Consider the following 20,239-nt stretch of genomic DNA (forward strand, 5'->3'; position numbering starts at 1 on the left):
TTTAAGAAAATGAACTGATGATATAACCAGAAAAGACTCGATGTTTGGGCATAATATTGGGTTGGCCAAAAAGCCCGTTCGGGTTTTTCCATACGATCTTACTAACCATTAAGTATAACATCTAGAAAAACAGTCTTGCTTAAGCAGAGCATATCCCATGGCACAATTTAGTGATATAAACAGTTATAGAGGATGGATATGCAATGTTTAACATAATGCAGGCAAATGTTGGGGAGAAAACATTTCGAGTTTCAAACAGGTATTTAAGATTACCAAGCACTCTACCACAGAACCAAACACGTAGAAGGTTCTCAGTAGGTACTATGCTTGTCCATGCATTTTTCAAATGTTCTGAGAACCACATTATTAGAGTTATCTAGTATGTTTATAAAGGACGCATACTCCTAGGCCCATCTAAGATTTTAGGAACCTGGTAGTGGAGCTCAGCAAACTAAAATTTTAATACTCTTTCCAGGCAATTCTTTTGAACAAAAGTTGCACTGCCTTCCTTCCTCTGCTGCAGCCTAAGTGTTAAAAGTAAACACTCCCCAACTGTTTCTCTCCTGTGGCTTTGTATTGACTCAGATCTTCTAGGTTCTTTCACTGCCTATGCTTGACTTGTGTTTATTTCTAAAATTTCAGTCCTGGTTTGGTAACATAATCAAGACTTGGTTCTGGAGTTATTAGCCCTGAAATCCATATCAACTTCAATACTGACATTGGGTGGGGGAGCTCTAGTTCTTTTCCCTGACATCATAGATTTTCTTTTCTTTTCTTTTTTTAATCTTATTTATTTATTTATTTTTGGCTGTGTTGGGTCTTAGTTGCAGCACACAGGATCTCTAGTTGTGACATGTGGACTCTTAGTTGCGGCATGCATGCAGGATCTAGCTCCCCGACCAGGGATTGAACCCAGACCCCCTGCATTGGGAGCATGGAGTCTTACCCACTGGACCACCAGGGAAGTCCCTAGATTTTCTGTTAAAAATAAAATATGGTGTTGACTGGACACTGGACTGACCCAATATGTCTTTTACCTTTTTATTGAAGTGTAGTTGATTTACAATGTTGTGTTAGTTTCTGGTGTACAGCAAAGTGATTCAGTATATTCTTTTTCATTACAGGATATTGAATATCGTTCCCTATGCTATACAGTGGGACCTTGTTTATCTATTTTATATACAGTAGTTTGTATCTGCTAATGCCGAACTCCTAATTTATCCCTCCCCCTCCCCTTCCCCCTTTGGTAACTATAAGTTTGCTTTCTATGTCTGTGGGTATGTTTCTGTTTTGTAAATAAGTTCGTTTGTATCATATTTTAGATTCCACATAGAAGTGATATTATATGACATTTGTCTTTCTCTGTATGACTTACTTCACGTAGTATGATAATCTCTAGGTCCATCAGTTGCTGCAAATGGCATTATTTCATTCTTTTTTATGGCTGAGTAATATTCCATTGTGATATATATATATATATACACACACACATATATATATATACATATATACACATACACATGCCACATCTTTATCCATTCATCTGTCAATGGACATTTAGGTTGTTTCCACGTCTTGGCTACTGTAAATAGTGCTGCTATGAACACTGCGGTGCATGCATCTTTTCAAAGTAGAGTTTTCTCTGCATATACGCCCAGGAGTGGGATTGCTGGATCATATGGCAACTCTAGTTTTAGTTTTTGGAGGAACCTCCATACTGTTTTCCATAGTGTTTTCAATTCCCACCAACAGTGAAGAAGGGTTCCTTTTCACCACACTCTCTCCAGTATTCAGTATGTCAATTGTTATGTTACCAGATCTGTGTTAAAGAAGATGCTCACTGTTACAGACTCAGCATCTGAATTCCTGTTTATTGCCCCTAAAGTAAAGAGGCGCAAATGTCCTGTCTTTGTCCTGATTTACCGCAAAAGCCTATCAAGGATGGAAGATATTTTGTAATCACTATGCAGACAGGGTCTGTGAGAATGCTCCAGTTTCTGGAATTGTGAAGGAGTGAGTTCTTCTAAGATGTCTTTTGACCCCAACGGTGGGACAAATGGTGGCCAAAAAGCTGTCTATTGATATGACGTGGAACTGAAAACAGAGCCTCTTTATTCAACAGGGATGCTTCATGATAGCAGCAACTAGGATCTTGAAAGAAGGGCTTCTAGGTACTTTCATGCTTTAGCAGATCTGTGATTCAGATTGTAGAATCTGAAGCCATGTCTCTAGTGTTCCCTCTGGTTCTCTTTCCTTAATCCTGGCTAGTTCTGTAGTCCTACTGTGTCATCGTTCTGGTTGGCCTGAGATGGCTAACATAAAAAGCTAACACTAAATTATACTGGGAGACTTCTGCCATTTCCTGAAAATTATTTGATCCTTGAAGGATGACATTCAATTCACCTTTGTATCCCAGAGTACCTACACATGCACTGCTAGACTTGACATATTTAACTGAATGCCCTGTTCAATCCCTAGAAAAGAATCCTCCTCATGTAGAGCACCCAAAGGCATTAGCCTTATATGAAAGGTGACTTCCTCCTGCATCCTACTCACCAAGGTCATGGAATAGGAACACACATCTAACTCATGGTCATGCAATGCATTCAGATTTCTCTCTCGCCAACTGAACTAAAAGAAACACACTGTCACCATCAGGAGGTAAGCTTTAGCTGAAGGAAAGATCAGTTCAAGTCAGCAATATGGCAAACCAAATCCACGTGCAAGTCAAAGTTATGGAGAAGCAGAAACCAAGAAAAACTATAGCAAGGCAAATAGAAGTGGAAGGGAGAAGTGGGAAAGGTAGATGAAGCAGACCTGTAAAGAGAAGGCAAGACAAGAAACCATATATCCCCAGAATGAGAGGCAGAGAGACTAGCTTCTCAGATCCTGACAATTCTCCCATTTGCACAAGGTCTAGTTGTTCTTTATCAACCGAAAAGAGCTAGATCCCTACAACAACCTCTCCTTGAAGCCAAACAACTCCTGATTAAAGCACTATTTTTTTTAGAATGTACACCGAGATACACAAAAAGCTGGCAACAGGTAAATCCAAAGAGAAAAAGAATTGTACCAGGAAGAAAGTGAAATTTCAGATAGCCAGCAAGTTCTCTAAATATGAATTTTACTTATCAGGAAGAACCACCAATATTTACCATATTCTTATCAATGAAACAAATTAAAATTTAATTGATGTTTTCAAAGCAAATTATCAGTGTTGACAAAAAAACTGTCTCAAACCCAGAAGAGACAAAAACCACATGACATATCTTTTCTGTTAATATATTTGAAAATATTTTGTAAGCCTACTTAAAGCAGACCTTTGTTGTTTGAGGTCTGTAATAATCAGTAGTACGTTGGATTAATAGCCTCATCTTTGAAGACAGGCTTTATAACTCATAACAGCTGATAAAGAGGAGGCAAAGGCCAGCCCTGTAACTAGCCTTTAACCTGACTGATGGTCCTTTCTTGTACCTGGACTAACAATAGTATCTTTACCATTTTTTTTCTTCTAAAGATATTTTCTCTGAAAACAGTCTTTGAACTGACTTTCTTTGAAGAGTATTCCCATATAACAAATCCCAAAAACCGTAACATGAGTTCACAATAAATTAATCCAACAAGTTTGCTTCAACTCTGTCAAAGACCAAACTAACGCCACAATAACAATAATTTTGTTTATCTAATACAGATTCTAGCATACATCCTCTCTGGCAAGAAATATATCATTTAAGCCTTGAATTCATTTAAATCATACACATTCGATTTACAGACATTTTTAATATTATTGTTAACTTTTTACTAAAATGTTTAATAGATACTAATATTGTAAATTTTCAATTAAGTAAAGCTTGCCAATTTTTAAATTCTCATAAGAAAGCTTAATTGGAATTTTCCATAAAAACTTTCAAGATCAGCCTCCCTGGTGGCACAGTGGTTAAGAATCCGCCTGCCAATGCAGGGGACATGGGTTCGATCCCTGGTCCGCAAAGATCCCACATGTCGCAGAGCAACTAAGCCCGTGCACCACAACTACTGAGCCTGCACTCTAGAGCCTGCGATCCACAACTACTGAGCCCACGTGCCACAACTACTGAAGCCCATGCGCCTAGAGCCCGTGCTCCGCAACAAGAGAAACCACCGCAATGAGAAGCCCACGCACCGCGACGAAGAGTAGCCCCCGCTCATCACAACTAGAGAAAGCCCACGCGAAGCAACAAAGACCCAGTGCAGCCAAAAATTAATTAATTAATTAATTTAAAAACTTTCAAGATGTGCCAAAAGAATTTCCAAACTACAAAAGGCAAAAGAGTGACGTTACTGACCCAAAAATTGGTATCTTTCTCCTTATGCTGACAAAACAACAGAATTTATGAATAAGAGGAATTATTTAATCTCTGGGGTGATAAGAGTTCTGTATCTTGATTGTGGTGGTGGTTACAGAATCCACATGTGATAAAATGGCAAAGAACTATACATACACATAGTACCAATGCCAATTTCCTGGGTTTAATATTGCACTAAAGTTATGTAAGATGTAACCATTAGGGGAAACTGAGTGAAAGGTACAGGGCCCTCTATACTATTTTTGCAACTGCCTGTGAATCCATAATTATTTAAAGATTCCACTTATACGAGGTACCTAGAATAGTCAAATTCATAGAGTCAGAATGTACATTGGTAGATGCCAGGGCCGGGGTGTGGGGAGGAGGAATGGGGAGTTAGTGTTTAAAGGAGACAGAGTTTCAGTTTAGGAAGGTGAAAAATTTGGGAGATGGATGACGGTAAGAGTTACACAACAATGTGAATGTACTTGGTGCCACTGAACTGTAAAGTTAAATATGGTTAAAATAGTATGTTTTATATTATGTGACTTTTACCACAATAAAAAAATATTTTAAAAAAGTAAATAAACAATTTTTAGTTTAATTAATAACAAAAATACCACAAATATAAAAAAATTAACCTAAATACCCTGTTTAATAGACTGGAAAACTGAGACCTAACCAGGTAATACACACAAACTTTCACAGTCAATAACAGAGTAAAGGCACCTAATTGATATGCTGTTGACTAAGGAACATAAGATTAGAAGTAACCACTAAGGAACATAAGATTAGAAGTAACCAATCACTTGTGGCCATTAACAATATCTTGTTTTACGGAAGATAATCAGGTCGGTTGATGCCTAGGTTGCATTAAAATGCAATCAGTATATATATTTTTTAACTATTATACTTTATTTAAAGGAAAAAACTTTTTCTGAGGGGAAAAAATCTCAAAAGAAATTTATATTTAACCTTAGAACTTCCACGTTTGAAGGAATATGAGTTTTTTGAAGAGCATGACACAGTATTCCAAATAAGATCATGCCATCTTTTCAAAGAGGTCTTCCTCACACAACAAAGTGAACAGCAACTATTCTTGTCCCTAATGGTTCTAAACAGCTACAACGTAAAACTAAACACAGGCTATCTTTGACTCCAGAAAATGGATTTTCAACCAAATAAAGATAATATTCAGAATAGCTACTTTCAAGTTCCCCACAGTGAACAATTATGTTTCACGAAGGCAAATGCTGGCTAAATTAGTGGTTGCAAACTACAGTCATAATACAGCCTCCTACAAAAATTACATTCTAACGTCTGAACTGATACCTTAGCTATCATCCTGCTTCCTCTACACAATCATTTTGGGTAACATTTATCCTTATGAGACTCAGTTTGGTGAAAACAGGGCACTCTTTCTCCTCCTTGAGAGGAATGCGACACAGATGTAAATCAGCATATGTATATCATCTACCACTTTGGAAAATCAACTGAAGCGGTCAGGCCACCCAACCTCAAGTATAAACATCAGCGTGTAAATAAAACTGATGTCTGTCTAAAGTGGCTTCCAGATCATACAATGCAACTATGCAATTGTTCCAATAGCAATGTAAAGAAAACACATTACCTGAAATGGACACATTACCTGAAATGGAACAAGGATTCAGATTTGTGGGGGGGGAAAGTGAAAGAAGCTACACAAAGTTAATAGGTCTTCAATGAAGTTACTGAGAAGATAAGAAAAGTCAGATTAACAAGGGGAAATCTAGGTTACAAACATAAGAATGTATTAATGGGGCTAGAAAAGTGAATTTTAAAATTGTAGCCTGAATTAGGCAGTAATTTAACTAATATTACTTTTTACTTTGGGAGAAAAAAATAGAAGCCAGAGAATATGGAAGCATTCTTCACATAGCAATATACTTTAAAGTTCACAATTCTTTACTTTTGACAACTGCAACTCTCACAGATTAACACCCAACCCTCCTTATCTATACTAAAGAGGCTTGTTTGGCCTACCAGCACTTTGGCATGGCTAAGGCATAGGGTCTGGGATTGGTAATGATAAATTATAAGGCAGGAACCAGAACATAAACTATCTGGTATAACATGGTAATTATATAGTTAACATTTACGATATGCCAAGAGCAGTCTAAGGACTCAACATCATTGTAAGGGCTCACAATAATCCTATGAAATAAGGAGTATTTATTCCCTTTCAACAGATGAGAAAACGAAGGCACAGACAGATTAAATCATTTGTCTAAGGTCACATAGCTAGTAAGTGGCAGAGCCAAGATTTGGACACAGGTGGAATGATAGTTTGGATTTATCTGAAAGGCTAAGGAGCCAATGAAGGATTATAAGCAAAGGAAGACCAATATTCAAATTCACATTTTATTTTAGCAAGATCAGGTAGGAGTGAATAACTACTAAGGAAAAAAACTGAAACCTCAAAATTAGTTAATAGACTGACGAGGAAAGACAGAAATGCTGAAGGCCTCAATTAAGGGAATAGCAATAGAATGAAACTACTTGAATAGATATATACAGAGGATATAAAATCAACTTATGATTAGAAAAGGGAGAGTGAGGATGATTCCAAGGCTTCACTGACTAGGCCCAAGCCAACAGCTTCTCATTTTAATCATACTATTACTTTATCAAAAGCAGAAAGGTTTAGTATTAAATCATCCTCATATCAGCAATAGCCACAGTATTTGACTTTCTCCTCTCTGAAAAATGTGACTAAATAACTTACAATTACTGCCACTTGGCAACTCCACACTAATTGTTTAATATGCATACAGTAAAGACAGCTATTAAATATTTTCAATAAATGACACACAGACCATCACTGAACATAACATGGACAGAGAAGCTACAGAGAATCTGTGAAATTTAGTAAACGTTCTTATAATCAGCACTTTAAATTTAAGAAAAACCTAAATGTCCTTTAAATGGATTAGAATCATTTTACCACTTATAGGAAGAGGTGTGTAGACACCTCTTTTAAGATTCAAAAAAAGTAAAACTCATTACTTCAAAGTTAAATCGACTAGGTTCTTTTTTCCCCTTCTGTCTGTAAATGTAAACAAACAAAAAAACCCCACTATCCTTATAGCCCAAGTCAAGGATCTGTAAATTACTACATTAGGATTATAATAACCACTGGAAAAACTTACTGCAACTTCAACCTTGTTACCACTGTAAGGGTAAAACTATGCTAAAGCCAGGGCCTTCCAGTAACTAAATGCTCTTGGAAAGTGTCCAAAACAATGTATAGTAAATTTCCAATTTGTCTCATCTAAGATCAAGAAAAACAAGTTATCTAAAGCACTGGGTTATATTTAAATAGGCTCTATGAGTTTTACATCACATTATCTCTCAGAAAATCTATACTCTTTACTTAGGATGGGACCTAAGACCAGTAAGTCACCTGGGGGGTAGGGGGTGGGGAGGGGAAGTTGCACCTAGCAATTTAATCACATATTACTTAATATTATTTTCAGAAAAATTTCAATACCACTAGCTTTCTTTTTGAGAGAAACAGATTTTGGCAGAATCTGCTAAAATCATGGTTTGCAGTGATACTGAAAATCTCCATAGCTTCTATAACGTGGACAACGTGGTGGTGCTTACTCTGGTTTCTAGCTTGAGCCGTTTTTTAGAGCCTCCTATTATTTGTGGTTCAGATTCCTTTTTTATGGGTTGCATGCCTGATAGATATACACCACTATCATACAAAAACAAACATAAAGGTGCTTTATATATGTGAGTGCATATGTGAATGTACATACATGACACTTTAGACAAGCTGTGATTTCCACTCATAAACAACTTTTTTTTATAAAGTTCTAAACTGAGAAGTAAAAGCCAACAGTTAAGAAAATAATCTAACCATACAGCAAAGGGAGCTGTAAAATTAATTCTGGAAGCCAAAAAAACCTAAATAAAGCAGGTACACAAAACAAACCCAACCTATTTTCACTGAGCATTTTTAAGTTTACCTATAAATGTTAACATTTTTTAAAAGTTGAGGAGTATACCAACTTTCATTTACGAAAAATGACACCCTAGGATAAATTTCTAATTCCCAAGAGAAATAAGTCAAGTTTAAAGATCTGCATACAAAAATAATAGAAGAGCTGCAAAGAAATGAATCGAAAAAGCAAACATGGTTTTACAGGAAACATGGAAGCTATCTGAAACATTAAAAGTGGAATGGACTTATTATCAATATAACAAACAAAAGATCCAAAATGAACAAATTAAGCATAAATACTCCCCATGTGTTTAACTTCTTCTGAAACAAGCAATGCCATACCAATCAATACTTGCCACAAATATTGCCATAAATTGGTCACTTCTATCTTTTTAAATGATGAAACAATGAAAGGTTTGTTGAAATATATTTATAACTTACCAATACTGAGCTATTAAGTTTCTATTAGTGACGCTTCCACTAAGGATTTGTGCTAAAAAGACTGAAATCTATTCATACAGCAGTGAAAAATGAAGCCTCACTAAAGACATTCAATATAAAGCTGACCCCTAAAGGCTCCTTGATGCACGTTTGCAACCACAGTATTCACAGTATGCAGTACACTAGCAACAGATTGGTTAAAAACAGTTTGGATTTTCAACCTCCCATCATAGAGGCAACATTTTTAGAAGCAGTCACATTAAATAAATATGTCTTTCACAGTTACGGGATGAAATTTTAAGCTTGACAGGCACCAATGCCCTGATTTTCTACTTTTTTCGTAAACCATATGACTTCCACATGCTGAGAACGTATTATGCTTTAACCTGCAGTAAAGGCTTTACAACATTTTAATGCTCGGTGCCTAAAATGCAACAGAAGCACCCCACCCCATCGAATACAAGGAATATATCTGGTTTCAACAAAACCACTAGTCAGAAAAAGTTTAATGAACGCCTTTCCCAGTAAGTAACTTTGCATTTCCGTAGAGGAAAACAAACAAAAAGAAAATCTGAGGTGAGGGTGGGTAGAAGAGAAAATCTTCTTATATTTTAATATTTTTCCAACTCTTAACAAACATTTTAGTTTTTTTATTTCTAAAATAATTATTGAACATTTTAAAACACTATGTCTAATAGAATATCTTTCAGCAGAAAAACACTCTATTATGTAGTTACACAGGATTTTTCTCCAGTTTTTGCAAAGTAACATTTCAGGCTAAAATAGAAGGTTAAAACAAATAATTCTGGAAATCCTAGTCTATAGCAAACTGAAACCTCAACTTTATATCAACATATTGTATGTTCTAAATTTGAGATTTAGAATACACATCAATTTTTTTTTCTATTCAGGTCAATCTAAATATATATGCTACCTCATGTTTATAGACAGCTTATCTGTGTGAATGACCAACTGCAGAAATTTCAAATCAAAGGTATAAAACATACCATAAAATTACACACTATGTGACTTTCAGTTTTTATGGTATCTAAGGTCCTTTACTGATAGGTTCAAGAATTGATAAGTTTGGATATGTAAATATGTAAATACATTAAATATGTAAATACATTAAATTCTCAGCAGTCAAAAGAGAAATTATGCCAAATCCTTTAGTTATTTAAAAGTCCATTACACTAAAAATCTGTGACAAAAGAATGGTTATTGAAAAACTTATATTTCAGACCGAAAGAAGTACAAATTATATTATCTTAAATCTCCTGGTGTAATGTTTATAAATATTAAAGACTGTGAGAAACAAGAGATGTTGCAATCCTCTTTCCTTTATAACTCCAATTGAAACTCGGAAGAAAAAAAAATCAGAATTCAAATTTGCCAAACTTGACTTATACACATAATTCAACTAGATCTATCTTAGTTGTGCAATTTTAAAATAAGTTTAATGCAAAGCACTGCGATCTTGATGTGATAATTACCTGTGGAAGAAATGCAAAATAAAAACAAATGCAGGTCCTTTTCATCGAATGATGCATTTTACAACAAAACCAGTAAAAGCACAACCACGTAGCACAAACTAAATAAACAGGCACAGGAGGCAGCATGTCCATCCAGGAAGAGAAATGTACCACGCCAAGAAAGAAAGGAAAGAAGGAGGGAAGGAAGGCAGACAGGCAGACAGGCAGGCGGGCAGGCGGGCGGGCGGGCGGGCAGGCAGGGAGAGAAGACAGAGGTTTCTATACCTGCAGGATCCCAGAGAAATGAACTAGTCACATCACTCTCTCCTACATGATACGTACGGTTTTTAAAGTTCCAGGGTAAATTAAAACAGCAACCACTCTATACCACCATTCAACTTTCCATAGTACAGTATCTTTAATGCCAACTGCATTCTCCTCTTCACTCACCCAGTGTTTCCTCTCTCTTCCATACCAGCTTTCAGACAAATGCGAGACAGAACAGGGTGGGGTAGAAGAAAAATACAAGCAGCGCCTTTCCGCTACTCCCCCCGCACCTCCAACAATTTCCAACAGTTCTTCCTACTACGAAAATAAGTCGCCCTATCTCAGGATACACAACAGTCATTCTGTGTCTTCAGTAGACACACAGAGGCGCGTACACATGGCAGCACTCCCGAAGCCCCACCCCCAGGCCCCCGAATCTTAAGTACTGTTTAATCTATTGAACGCGAAGACCACAGAGAGATCCCTCCACCTACTGTTTTGGGGTGAGGGTGGGTGGAGGACTCCTTTCAAAGTAGCCCCAACAGTGTAACCAAAACACGGTTCCGGAATAAAATATTAAGAACAATTTTCCTTTCCCACCTATCTGCCGACTTCAGTATGCAAAAAGCCATCTCCACACACCCGCATCTCTCCAGGGCTCCTGCCCGGAGTTCGGGGTGGAGATGCGTCCCGGGAGGCGGGGAGGAGTGTGAGCGGGCGATGGGACACAAACGAGTCGCTCACCGCGGCCACCCTGCGCCGCGTCGCCAGCCCAGAGGTTCAGGACCCGCACCTCGCGCACGCCTCTCCGCCCAGGCCCAGCTAAAAGCTCCGACTCCGGCTCTCGAACTTCCTCTCCGGAGTCATTTATTCAAGGCGAACACATCACCCAAGTACACGTCACCCAGTTTCAAACACAGTTCTGCACCCCAAACAAACCCACACACCTCAAATTCCCCTCACAGTTTCCCAAACTCCAAACAAGAGACCCCCACCTCCAGGATTCAAACCTTCCGCCCATCGGGGAGGCAACCAGGAGGAAAGAGTTGGGGAGCAACCGACGCCTTTCCATTACCGCCCCCACAAACTGCCCCACCCCAGACCCTGCGTCCGGGTCGCCCCCGTCGGAAGCCCCCCGCTTCCTCCCTCCACTCAGTCGGGCCGCTTAAGAGACCCATCCCCAGCCCACTCACTTTCTCCCCCAAATCCCTCCAAAAAAAAAAAAAAGTGAAGAGAAAGAAGTGAGGAAAGAGACTTGAGGTAGTCCGGCTTCCAAACCGCTCGACTCACCTCAGAATCCTTGCTGAGTTCTCTCCGCCCGGCACAGCCCCCTCCCCAACGTCCCGGTACGAAGGGCTGAGGTAGGGAGGAGGGGAAAGCGGGAGGGGGAGGGGTGTCTTCCGCGTGGGGCGCCCGTCGGGAGGGGACTGGGGAGGGGTTGAGGCCGGCGCAGGAAGAGGAGAAGGGGGAGGGGAGGCCCCTATCTCCCAGTCTCCCCCTGAAAACCTCCCTTGTCTCAATCACATCAGACTGACTGTCTTTGTCTGGCTGACAACCGCCATATTGATATCAACAGCCCCGCTCCCACCTGCTGCCGCCTAGCGGCCCTGGGAGTTGTAGTTCCTGCCTCCCTTGAGTAAAGGCGCCGGACCGGGCGTCCGGAGGCCCCAGAGAACTACAGCTCCCGGCAAGTACCGCGCCCATCCGCCTTCCCACAGGGAGGAGGGGAAAGGGGCGCCAAAGCCGTAGGGACTACACATCCCAGAATACCATGGATCCCGGGCCCAGAAGGGGGACATGATATCATGCTGGGGTGGAGAGGGAGGATGAATTGGCGGCTGGGATGAATTTGAGCTGACGGAAGGAGGTATTCTGAGAGGAAAGGGAAGAAAAGGAAAGACGACCACAGTTCCCATGATGCACGGAGAGATTACTACATTTCCCATGATGCAGCGGGGGGGGGGTGCGTAGGGAAGAAAGACTGCATGTCCCGCGATGCTCTCGGCTGGCCGGTGGCGGAGATTGAACCGGAAGACGCTTTCTGGGTCTGAGGAGTGGAGTGACTGGTATTGAACAGCCAAAAGTCCAATATGAAACTGGTGAGTCTCTGCTCCTAGGTCAGAGGGCATATCCTTTTGGACTTCGTCGTTTCCACCTTGGGAAGGGAACCGTCGCGGAGGAGGGGTGTCAGTTAGGGACTAGAAAGTGGGGTGGACTAAGGAAAGCTACTGTTTGTTGCTGAGGAGTTTGAATCCCACCCCCGACCCCCCGTAACTGCCTGGTCTTATTCATTCCTTGGCGGGTCCCTTTGGTTAGATAAGAGATTGACTCTGTCACCTTTCTTCACATACAAACTAACATTGGGCTTAATGAACCAGTTCTGATTTGTTTCTCAGCTGCCACGTGAGTGTTATAATGGGTTAATTTCTTTCCATGAGATTGGCACTTGATTAGCGTTTCTTCCTACGGTTGTTGAGAAGGCTTTGGTTAACATATGAACAGAGTTTAGAAAATACTGGGCAGAGCGTAATCTCTTATTAAATTTTCCGTTATAGACTCCTAACTGCCCTTGCTTTTAAGAGAAGGACGAGGTCAGGGTGTGATCTTGGAGGATTTGAATCTTAAACCCTGTGTAAGATGGGCTGCGAGGAAGTGTTAAGGCGTTCCAGTCTAGAGCTGTAAGGGACTGCGTGAGCCAAGGTTAGATGGAGCATGCCAGGATACCTGGAAAAGTCTTTGCATCACAAAACTCAAACATTTGGCTTATAGGAAAGCTGCTCAGGCCTTTGTTTTGAGCCATTTTACTCTGTGCACACAGATTTAACTAGTTTACTCCAACTGTATGGGATTAGTAATAGCATAATTAGAGTAGAGAAACAGGTGTGAGATGCTGTTTCTCAACCTTTTAAAATTCATGTTCCTGCAGCCAAGTGTTGTCAGGCTTTACTTTCTGTAGTTTTTGTAGAAAAACAAAAGGTTTCTTTTCTTAATTATTTGAGCATGCTTTTGCAAAGTGCACGTGTACGTACACACACACGCTACAGGCATATATACTCTGCACAGTGTCAGCTGTTTTCTGAGAAGTCAGAGAAAGTATTAAAAGTGAATTCAACTCCAAAACTGTCTCTATCTACAGCTGTTTTAGGTAAGGAGAAGGGCACAGATCAGTAAACCTTGAGAGTAACAATTTGCTCCTGGGTCAGTTTAGGAAACATTTAAAAATGCAGAATTGAAAGTCACCACCCTTGCTCTAAAGAAGCATGCAATCTAATGAAGAAGATACAAAGGTAATGAAAAAGTTATAATTCACTGTGTTCGTGTTCAGGGTTTGGGGATTGAGAGGATAATGAGGGTGCATGGGGAGTGTGAGACAGTTCCTTGGAAAGGTGACTCTTTAACTGATAAGAAGGGTGAGTAGGCTAGGACCTTCTTGAAGAGGGTTCAGTTTATAGAAGCAACAGAACTTGGCACCAGAATGGTTGAAACACATACCATGTTTCCTCAATAAAAAATAAACACAATTGGTGTGCTTGGTGCAAAGGCAGGCAAGTGGGAAACAGTTTTTTTCCATAACAACTCATTTGCTGAGGGTATCAGAGAGTTAGGGTTTAGTTTACATATACTTTGGTTTGCTTATAAACTCCTCCTGCTTATGTTATTTAAAGATGTGAAAACGTGGAAAAAAGTAGAAACTCACTTTTTTTCCTTTAAGAACCATAAAATGCCTCAGAGGAAGAGGAAGTATTGTCTATACTCCCTCCCTCTTTACTTGTCATCCACGTAGTACATAACTAAAAATCATTTGGTAGTTGATGATTTATAATGCAGAATATCTTTCAACACAGCAAAGTGGTTTCAAAAACATAAGCACATTAGCACTCAGTAAGTTAGACTTCTTTTTTGTGTCATGCCTCCCACAGAGTTGGAATAAATCCTCCATGGCCTAAAAATTTTAACTTTGTGTACTGCATCAGAAATATGTAGTAAGCCATATTTTGTATTTATATCATGAAACACAGAAATACATTTTATCAAGCACATTCTTGTTTTGGAGATGATGGCTTCTCCAAATATCCATCCCACGCACAATCTATGACCACATCTTGTTGATTCTGCAGTTCTTGAACTGGTCTGTGTCTCTTCAGTCCCACTAATACTCCCTTTGTACGGGCTCTTTTCACTTGACACTTGGATTTCAACAAGGCCTTCTAACTGGTCTCCCTGCACTCAGTCTCAACACCCTCCAATCCATTCTCTACCCGGTGTCCCAGAAGTTGCTTGAAATTGCAGCGTTCCCTAAAACCCCTCAGTAGCTTCCTTTGCCCTAGGATAAAGTCTTAACAATTCTTGACCTACCTGGTCCTCCCAACTTCTCCAGCCCTCCTCTCCCTTGATCTCCTCATTCCAATTATATTGCACGTCTTCCAGTTCCTTGAACTCCCCCTGCTCTCTTTTTTTAAAATTAATTAATTAATTAATTTCGGCTGCACCAGGTCTTAGTTGCAGCATGTGGGATCTTTAGTTGTGGCATGTGGGATCTAGTTCCCTGGCCAGGGATCGAACCCGGGTCCCCTGCTTTGGGAGTGCGGGGTCTTAGCCACTGTGCCACCAGGGAAGTGCCCCCCACCCCACTCTTTCGCCTCTGGGACTTGAAATCTGTTCCATTGCCTCCACTTCTTTTTTGCCTGACTTATATATTTCTTTATATATTTCAGATCTCTGTTTAAATAGCACTTCTTCAAGGTTTCCTTGAATTAAGTACCCCTGTTTTGTGCTTCCATGGCACACTTCCTTTTTTATGGCACTTGTAATTATTGGTTTTATGTCTGTCCTCCATCTTGTGGATTCTTGAATTCCCAGGGCCCGACGCATTGTGTGATGCCACTAAATAGTAGTTGAATAAATAATTCTTGAAAGATTGTCAAGGTCTGTTAATATTCTTGAGAAAAGATTAAGGGGTGAAGTCAAAACATTACAATAAGCAATAACCATTGGAGTGAAAAAGAATGATTGCTGCCTTTTATGGAGCACTAACTGTGTGCCAGGCGTTGTGCTAGGGAGGTACTTGCTATTTAGTGTCACATTTTATCCTTTGGTCTAGATGATAGTGTTCCCATTTTATGGAAGAAAAACTGAGCCTTCAGGAGATGAAGTGGCTCGAAGTTACACACATGAAAAGAGTGGTAGACCCAGGATCTGAACCCAAGATTCCTTCCTCCAGAGTCTGTTGCTTAATGAGGGCAGGGACTCTGGTGCTTTGCACAGGGACCAGCACATGCTGGGTTATCTCTCACAGAAACGAAGCCAAAGTGCAGACTGAGAGAAAGTTCATTCAAGGATATTTTCTAAATTAGCTTTAAATCTGAGTTTGGCTGAATTAAGATCTTAAGAAAGATTATTGGTAAAAAACTAAACTCTGGGGACTTCCTTGATCATCTAAAGGGCTCCATATCAGAGCATACTAGTTGAGTGCCCAGGTTGGTGTCTATACTACCCAATTTAGCCTCTGTGATGCCATTTATAGTTCTCTAACCTTACCCATCACTGTCTTGGTGGCTTTTCACACACCCAAAGGAAGACACTGGATGCCAATATAATGTAATCCTTGGATAGCTCCTTCTTAGAGAGATACCAGCTCAAAGGATTTTAATGACTGTCTATAATATCAGGCAGCTTTATTTAACTAAGGAAAATTAATTGGCACCTTCAATTAATCAGAATAATTTTGAAAGGAACAGGAAAATTAGGAACGTGTCCTCTAAATTAGCACATTTTAGAGCATGTTCTGCTTTTAGTATACATTGAGCCTAATTGGGTGCACCCTGATGGCCAAATTCAGCAAAGAGTAGAAACTAGAATTCACCTGGGTCTTTAACAAAAGACCATGAGACAAAAAAAAAAAAAATACCGAATACATTGACAGAAATTGAATTTGAAACATTATGGCCAGGAATTTAGTCATTAAAATAGATGAAGGTTAAAGTGAATAAAATGATAAGCAGTTCAAGAATGCATCGTGTGTCATACTTCCTATAGATAGTTCCAGTGATGGAGAGAATCTTCTAGTTTATTCAGTCAACAAAGATTTTATTATACAACCACAGTATACCTTTGGCATTCAAAGTTTTAATACTTTCCATTCTAACTATTACATTTGACCCCAAAGATCGATGACAGGAAATTATTTGTAATTTTGCTGAGGCACAAATTTGAATGTGCCTTTAAGATGAATGACAGGGGCTTCCCTGGTGGCGCAGTGGTTGAGAGTCCGCCTGCTGATGCAGGGGACACGCAGGAGACATGGGTTCGTGCCCCAGTCGGGGAAGATCCCCCATGCCGCTGAGCGGCTGGGCCCGTGAGCCATGGCCGCTGAGCCTGCATGTACGGAGCCGCAGCGGGAGAGGCCACAGCAGTGAGAGGCCCGTGTACCACAAAAAAAAAAAAAAAAGAAGTTGAATGACAATCCTTAGTGAATGAGCCTGATTGCCTCAGAATCCAGGGCTCTCTGCAGTTCTTGTGGCCCACTTGTTAAAGGTCTGAAAGAAAGGTCACTTAAACGCTTGTTACGTTATACTTTTTGAATTTGATGAAGGAAATTATATGCTGTAGTTTTATTTACAAATTTAAAGCCTCAAGAAGGCCTTGAGGTATATTCTTTGGTGGTCTATGCTCCTCTATGAAAATGCTGTTTCATTACTACTGGCTTTGGGGGGTGGCGGGGAGGCTCAAACTTAACTCACCATGTCTCTTAGGAGAACAGGTGGAGCAAAGCAGTGGATCCATGGGCCGCTTCCAGCGGAGGACAAGTAAAGCACCAAGTGGAATTGTAGATTATAAAGAAAATATTGGCTTGAAAGGGGCAAATCCTGCTCCAAGGTCAATTTAACAAATCATTAGAAAGGGGTGTGGTTAATCCTCACCTTGCATCTGAGTGCGATGAATTCTTCCTGCAGTTTTCAGACTTGCAGAATCCTTTTGGCTTCTTAGGCTTTGGATCAGGAACAGAAAATTTCTCGCTGTAAAGTACAAACACTCGCAATTTTACCAGGACTTAATTCACCTATTTCAGTACAATTGTTAAAATGTCAACCTGATTTCACTATCTTTTCTGTGTTTCTCTTTGCTGGTTGATTAGAGTGCCCTCGTGTGTCTTTATGATTTAATATCATTTCAGGTTTTAGAAAGGTCATGTTTTATCATCACCACCTCAGTGTGATAGGTTTTTTCCCTTTAGAATGCTTTCCTCAAACTCTGAAAAGTGACATGAGGCCAAATCACAGACATTGTTCAATAGAGCTCTCAGGTAAAACCGACTATTTTAGTCTTGGGCATTTCAAAGTCCTAATGGTTACCCTGAAGATTAAATCTTTTATACTTAAGGCAAAAAATATATATAGCAAGGTTTTTTTCAGTAACAGTTGACTTGAAAAGAAAATTTTATATTTGCATGTAATACATATCGTATGACATACAGAACAAGCATGACAGCATTGCTGTTACCTATAACTGCAGTAGCACATTTGTTTTGTGACTGGCTTACTCTGGGTACTCAAATCCCTCTGCCATTTGCTCTGATGATCCGCAAAGTGTACTTGAAGGACAAGGGCCAAGAATGCATCATGGCCACAGAACTCAGTAAAACCTAGCATTCCAAATGGAAAGTTCTCTCCTGGCTTGCTGAATACCAGCAGAGGTCCAGGGGTAAACTGCTCTTCAGTCATCATCATTAATTTATTCATTCAACAGATCTTCCTGAACACCTGCCTCTTCTGTGCTATGCATTACCCAAGGTACTAGGCATATTCCAGTGAAGAAAACGGATTTACTCTCTGCCTTTATGGAATGTAAAGTCCAGCGGGCTTACTGTGCAGTTCAAACAATATTGCAGTGAATTTTCTGATGTAGTGATATTGTTGGGCCCTGGCTCAAGTAGTTTTTGAATATAATGCTTCAAAATGTATTTAATTGTATCTTAGAAGATGCCTTCTTAAAATTGTAACAGACATGGCCAATTTGCCCACTGGTTTACCATTGTACCAATCATGTATAAGAATACATTTCCCCACTCTTGCCAGGGATGCCATCTGTTTCTTTACTCTTACTATGGGTCTTACTAATGTAACCATCTTCTTTCGTCAATCCTCACACCCTCTTGTCTCTTAGACTTTGGCTATATTTAGTAAAAAGTCCTTACAGTAGTGATGTATGGATGTGGGAAAATGTACCAAAAAGAGGAGCAGATTTCTTCAGATAAAAAAGTGGTGCCTTGAGAATCTTTAAAAGGAATTTTTCAAAGAACCTCTGGTGTTGCTTTGAAAATGCTGATGCGTGGGAGCAGTAGTTGTTATTATAAGTATTATGGGGTCCGGCAGATTGGAGAGGCAGCTGGGTCAAGTGTGTGTAAATGGCAGAGGAGACCTCCGTGCCCCCCAGAAAGGAAAGGGATGACCGGTGAGATGAAACTAGGAGTTGGCATATCAGGAAGGGCTAAGTCAGAAGGACAGATGTCAGAATTTGCGGGGATCCTGAGAAAAGGCAAGAATGCTAACAGAAGATGAAGGGGAATAGGAAAGACCGTAGGAGAAAGGAGTTAGCTTGAAAGCCCCAAGGGGCTCGGTGGTCAAGACTAAATTCCCAGCCTGTGGTGGGAATTTTACTGTGAGGAAACAGGAAGTTTAAATTGCCCCTGATTGACCATATATCTGAAGGAAATGCCCTAAGTGTCTAAAACATTTTAATTTATTGAAAGCACAGCTGAATGAACTTTAGTTCTCTCAAGGATAGATAATCAGATAGATGATGTTCAAGAAAGCCATTCTTTAATAGGAATTGTAAAACTAACACCCTTTTTGCCCTTAAGGTGCAGTTTATTTTTCATCACTCATGCTTATGAATGGGGTGGGGGAACGTGAATAATAAAAGGTCTTGCATAATCTATTCTTCAGATTTATGGCCTAAGCAGAGATTGGCTTTTCTTAAATACAGTATTTCTGCATTTTTCTATTCCAGTAAAATAGAGAAAGGCATAATTAGATGTTCTAATTTAATAAGTCTTCCTTCTCGTATGTTTTCTCAGTGTATGAAAATACAGGTAAACAAGTAGTATTAATAATATAAAGGATATTATTATAATTGTTGCTTTTTATTAACATTTTTTAAATAACTTTATTGAGGTATAATTAACATACCACAAAACTCATACATTTAAAAGGTACATTGCAGTGACTTTTAGTAAATTTAGAGTTATCCAACAATCACCACAATCCAATTTTAGAATATTTTCGTTACTCCAAAAAGATCCCTTGTGCCCATTAGCAATCCCCATAACTACCTCCAGGCCCAGGCAACCACTAATCTATCTTCTGTCTTGTAGATTTGCCCTTTCTGGTCATTTCATATGAATTGATTCATGCAATATGCAGTCTTCTGTGTCTGACTTTTCATTTAGCATAGTGTTTTTGAGGTTCATCCATGTTGTAGCATGTATTGCTCAGTAATATTCTATATGAATATGTCACATTTTGTTTATCCAGGTACCAGTTGATAGACATCTGGATTGTTTCCACTTTGGGGCTATTAATATTGTGCGGACATAAGTTTTTATTTCTGATTTCTCCATGTTTTCATTTCTTTGTCTTTCATGATTACACTGGCTAGAACCTCCAATACAATATTGAATAGAAGTGGTGCAAGCAATGGTGCCAGTCTTTTTTCCCCTTCCCAGTCTTAGGGAGAAAGCATTCAGT

The 20,239-nt window shown here is 39.6% G+C and overlaps 2 protein-coding genes across 14 annotated transcripts in view; one reads left to right on the forward strand and one right to left on the reverse strand.

Annotated features, from left to right (window-relative positions):
* The window catches only part of HMBOX1 (homeobox containing 1), a 207,133-nt gene extending 195,065 nt beyond the window's left edge, over window positions 1-12,068 (reverse strand). For 7 of the 12 annotated variants that reach the window (XM_033857582.2, XM_033857581.2, XM_033857580.2 and 4 more), the window contains exon 1: window positions 11,784-12,068. The gene's annotated coding sequence lies outside the window, so the exon portion shown is untranslated. The remainder of the gene's footprint in view (window positions 1-11,783) is intronic. The other 5 variants (XM_033857587.2, XM_033857586.2, XM_033857585.2 and 2 more) reach the window with 2 other exon arrangements.
* A 258-nt stretch (window positions 12,069-12,326) lies between these two features.
* INTS9 (integrator complex subunit 9) overlaps window positions 12,327-20,239 on the forward strand; it is a 109,942-nt gene continuing 102,029 nt past the window's right edge. Inside the window, exon 1 of one of the 2 annotated variants that reach the window (XM_019941358.3) lies at window positions 12,327-12,592. In XM_019941358.3, the coding sequence (XP_019796917.1) occupies window positions 12,584-12,592 (9 nt within the window). In that variant the 5' untranslated portion in view covers window positions 12,327-12,583. The remainder of the gene's footprint in view (window positions 12,593-20,239) is intronic. The other variant, XM_019941359.3, reaches the window with a different exon arrangement.

The sequence above is a fragment of the Tursiops truncatus genome, chromosome 6 (genome assembly GCF_011762595.2).
Source record: "Tursiops truncatus isolate mTurTru1 chromosome 6, mTurTru1.mat.Y, whole genome shotgun sequence".
Classification (NCBI taxonomy): Eukaryota; Metazoa; Chordata; class Mammalia; order Artiodactyla; family Delphinidae; genus Tursiops; species Tursiops truncatus.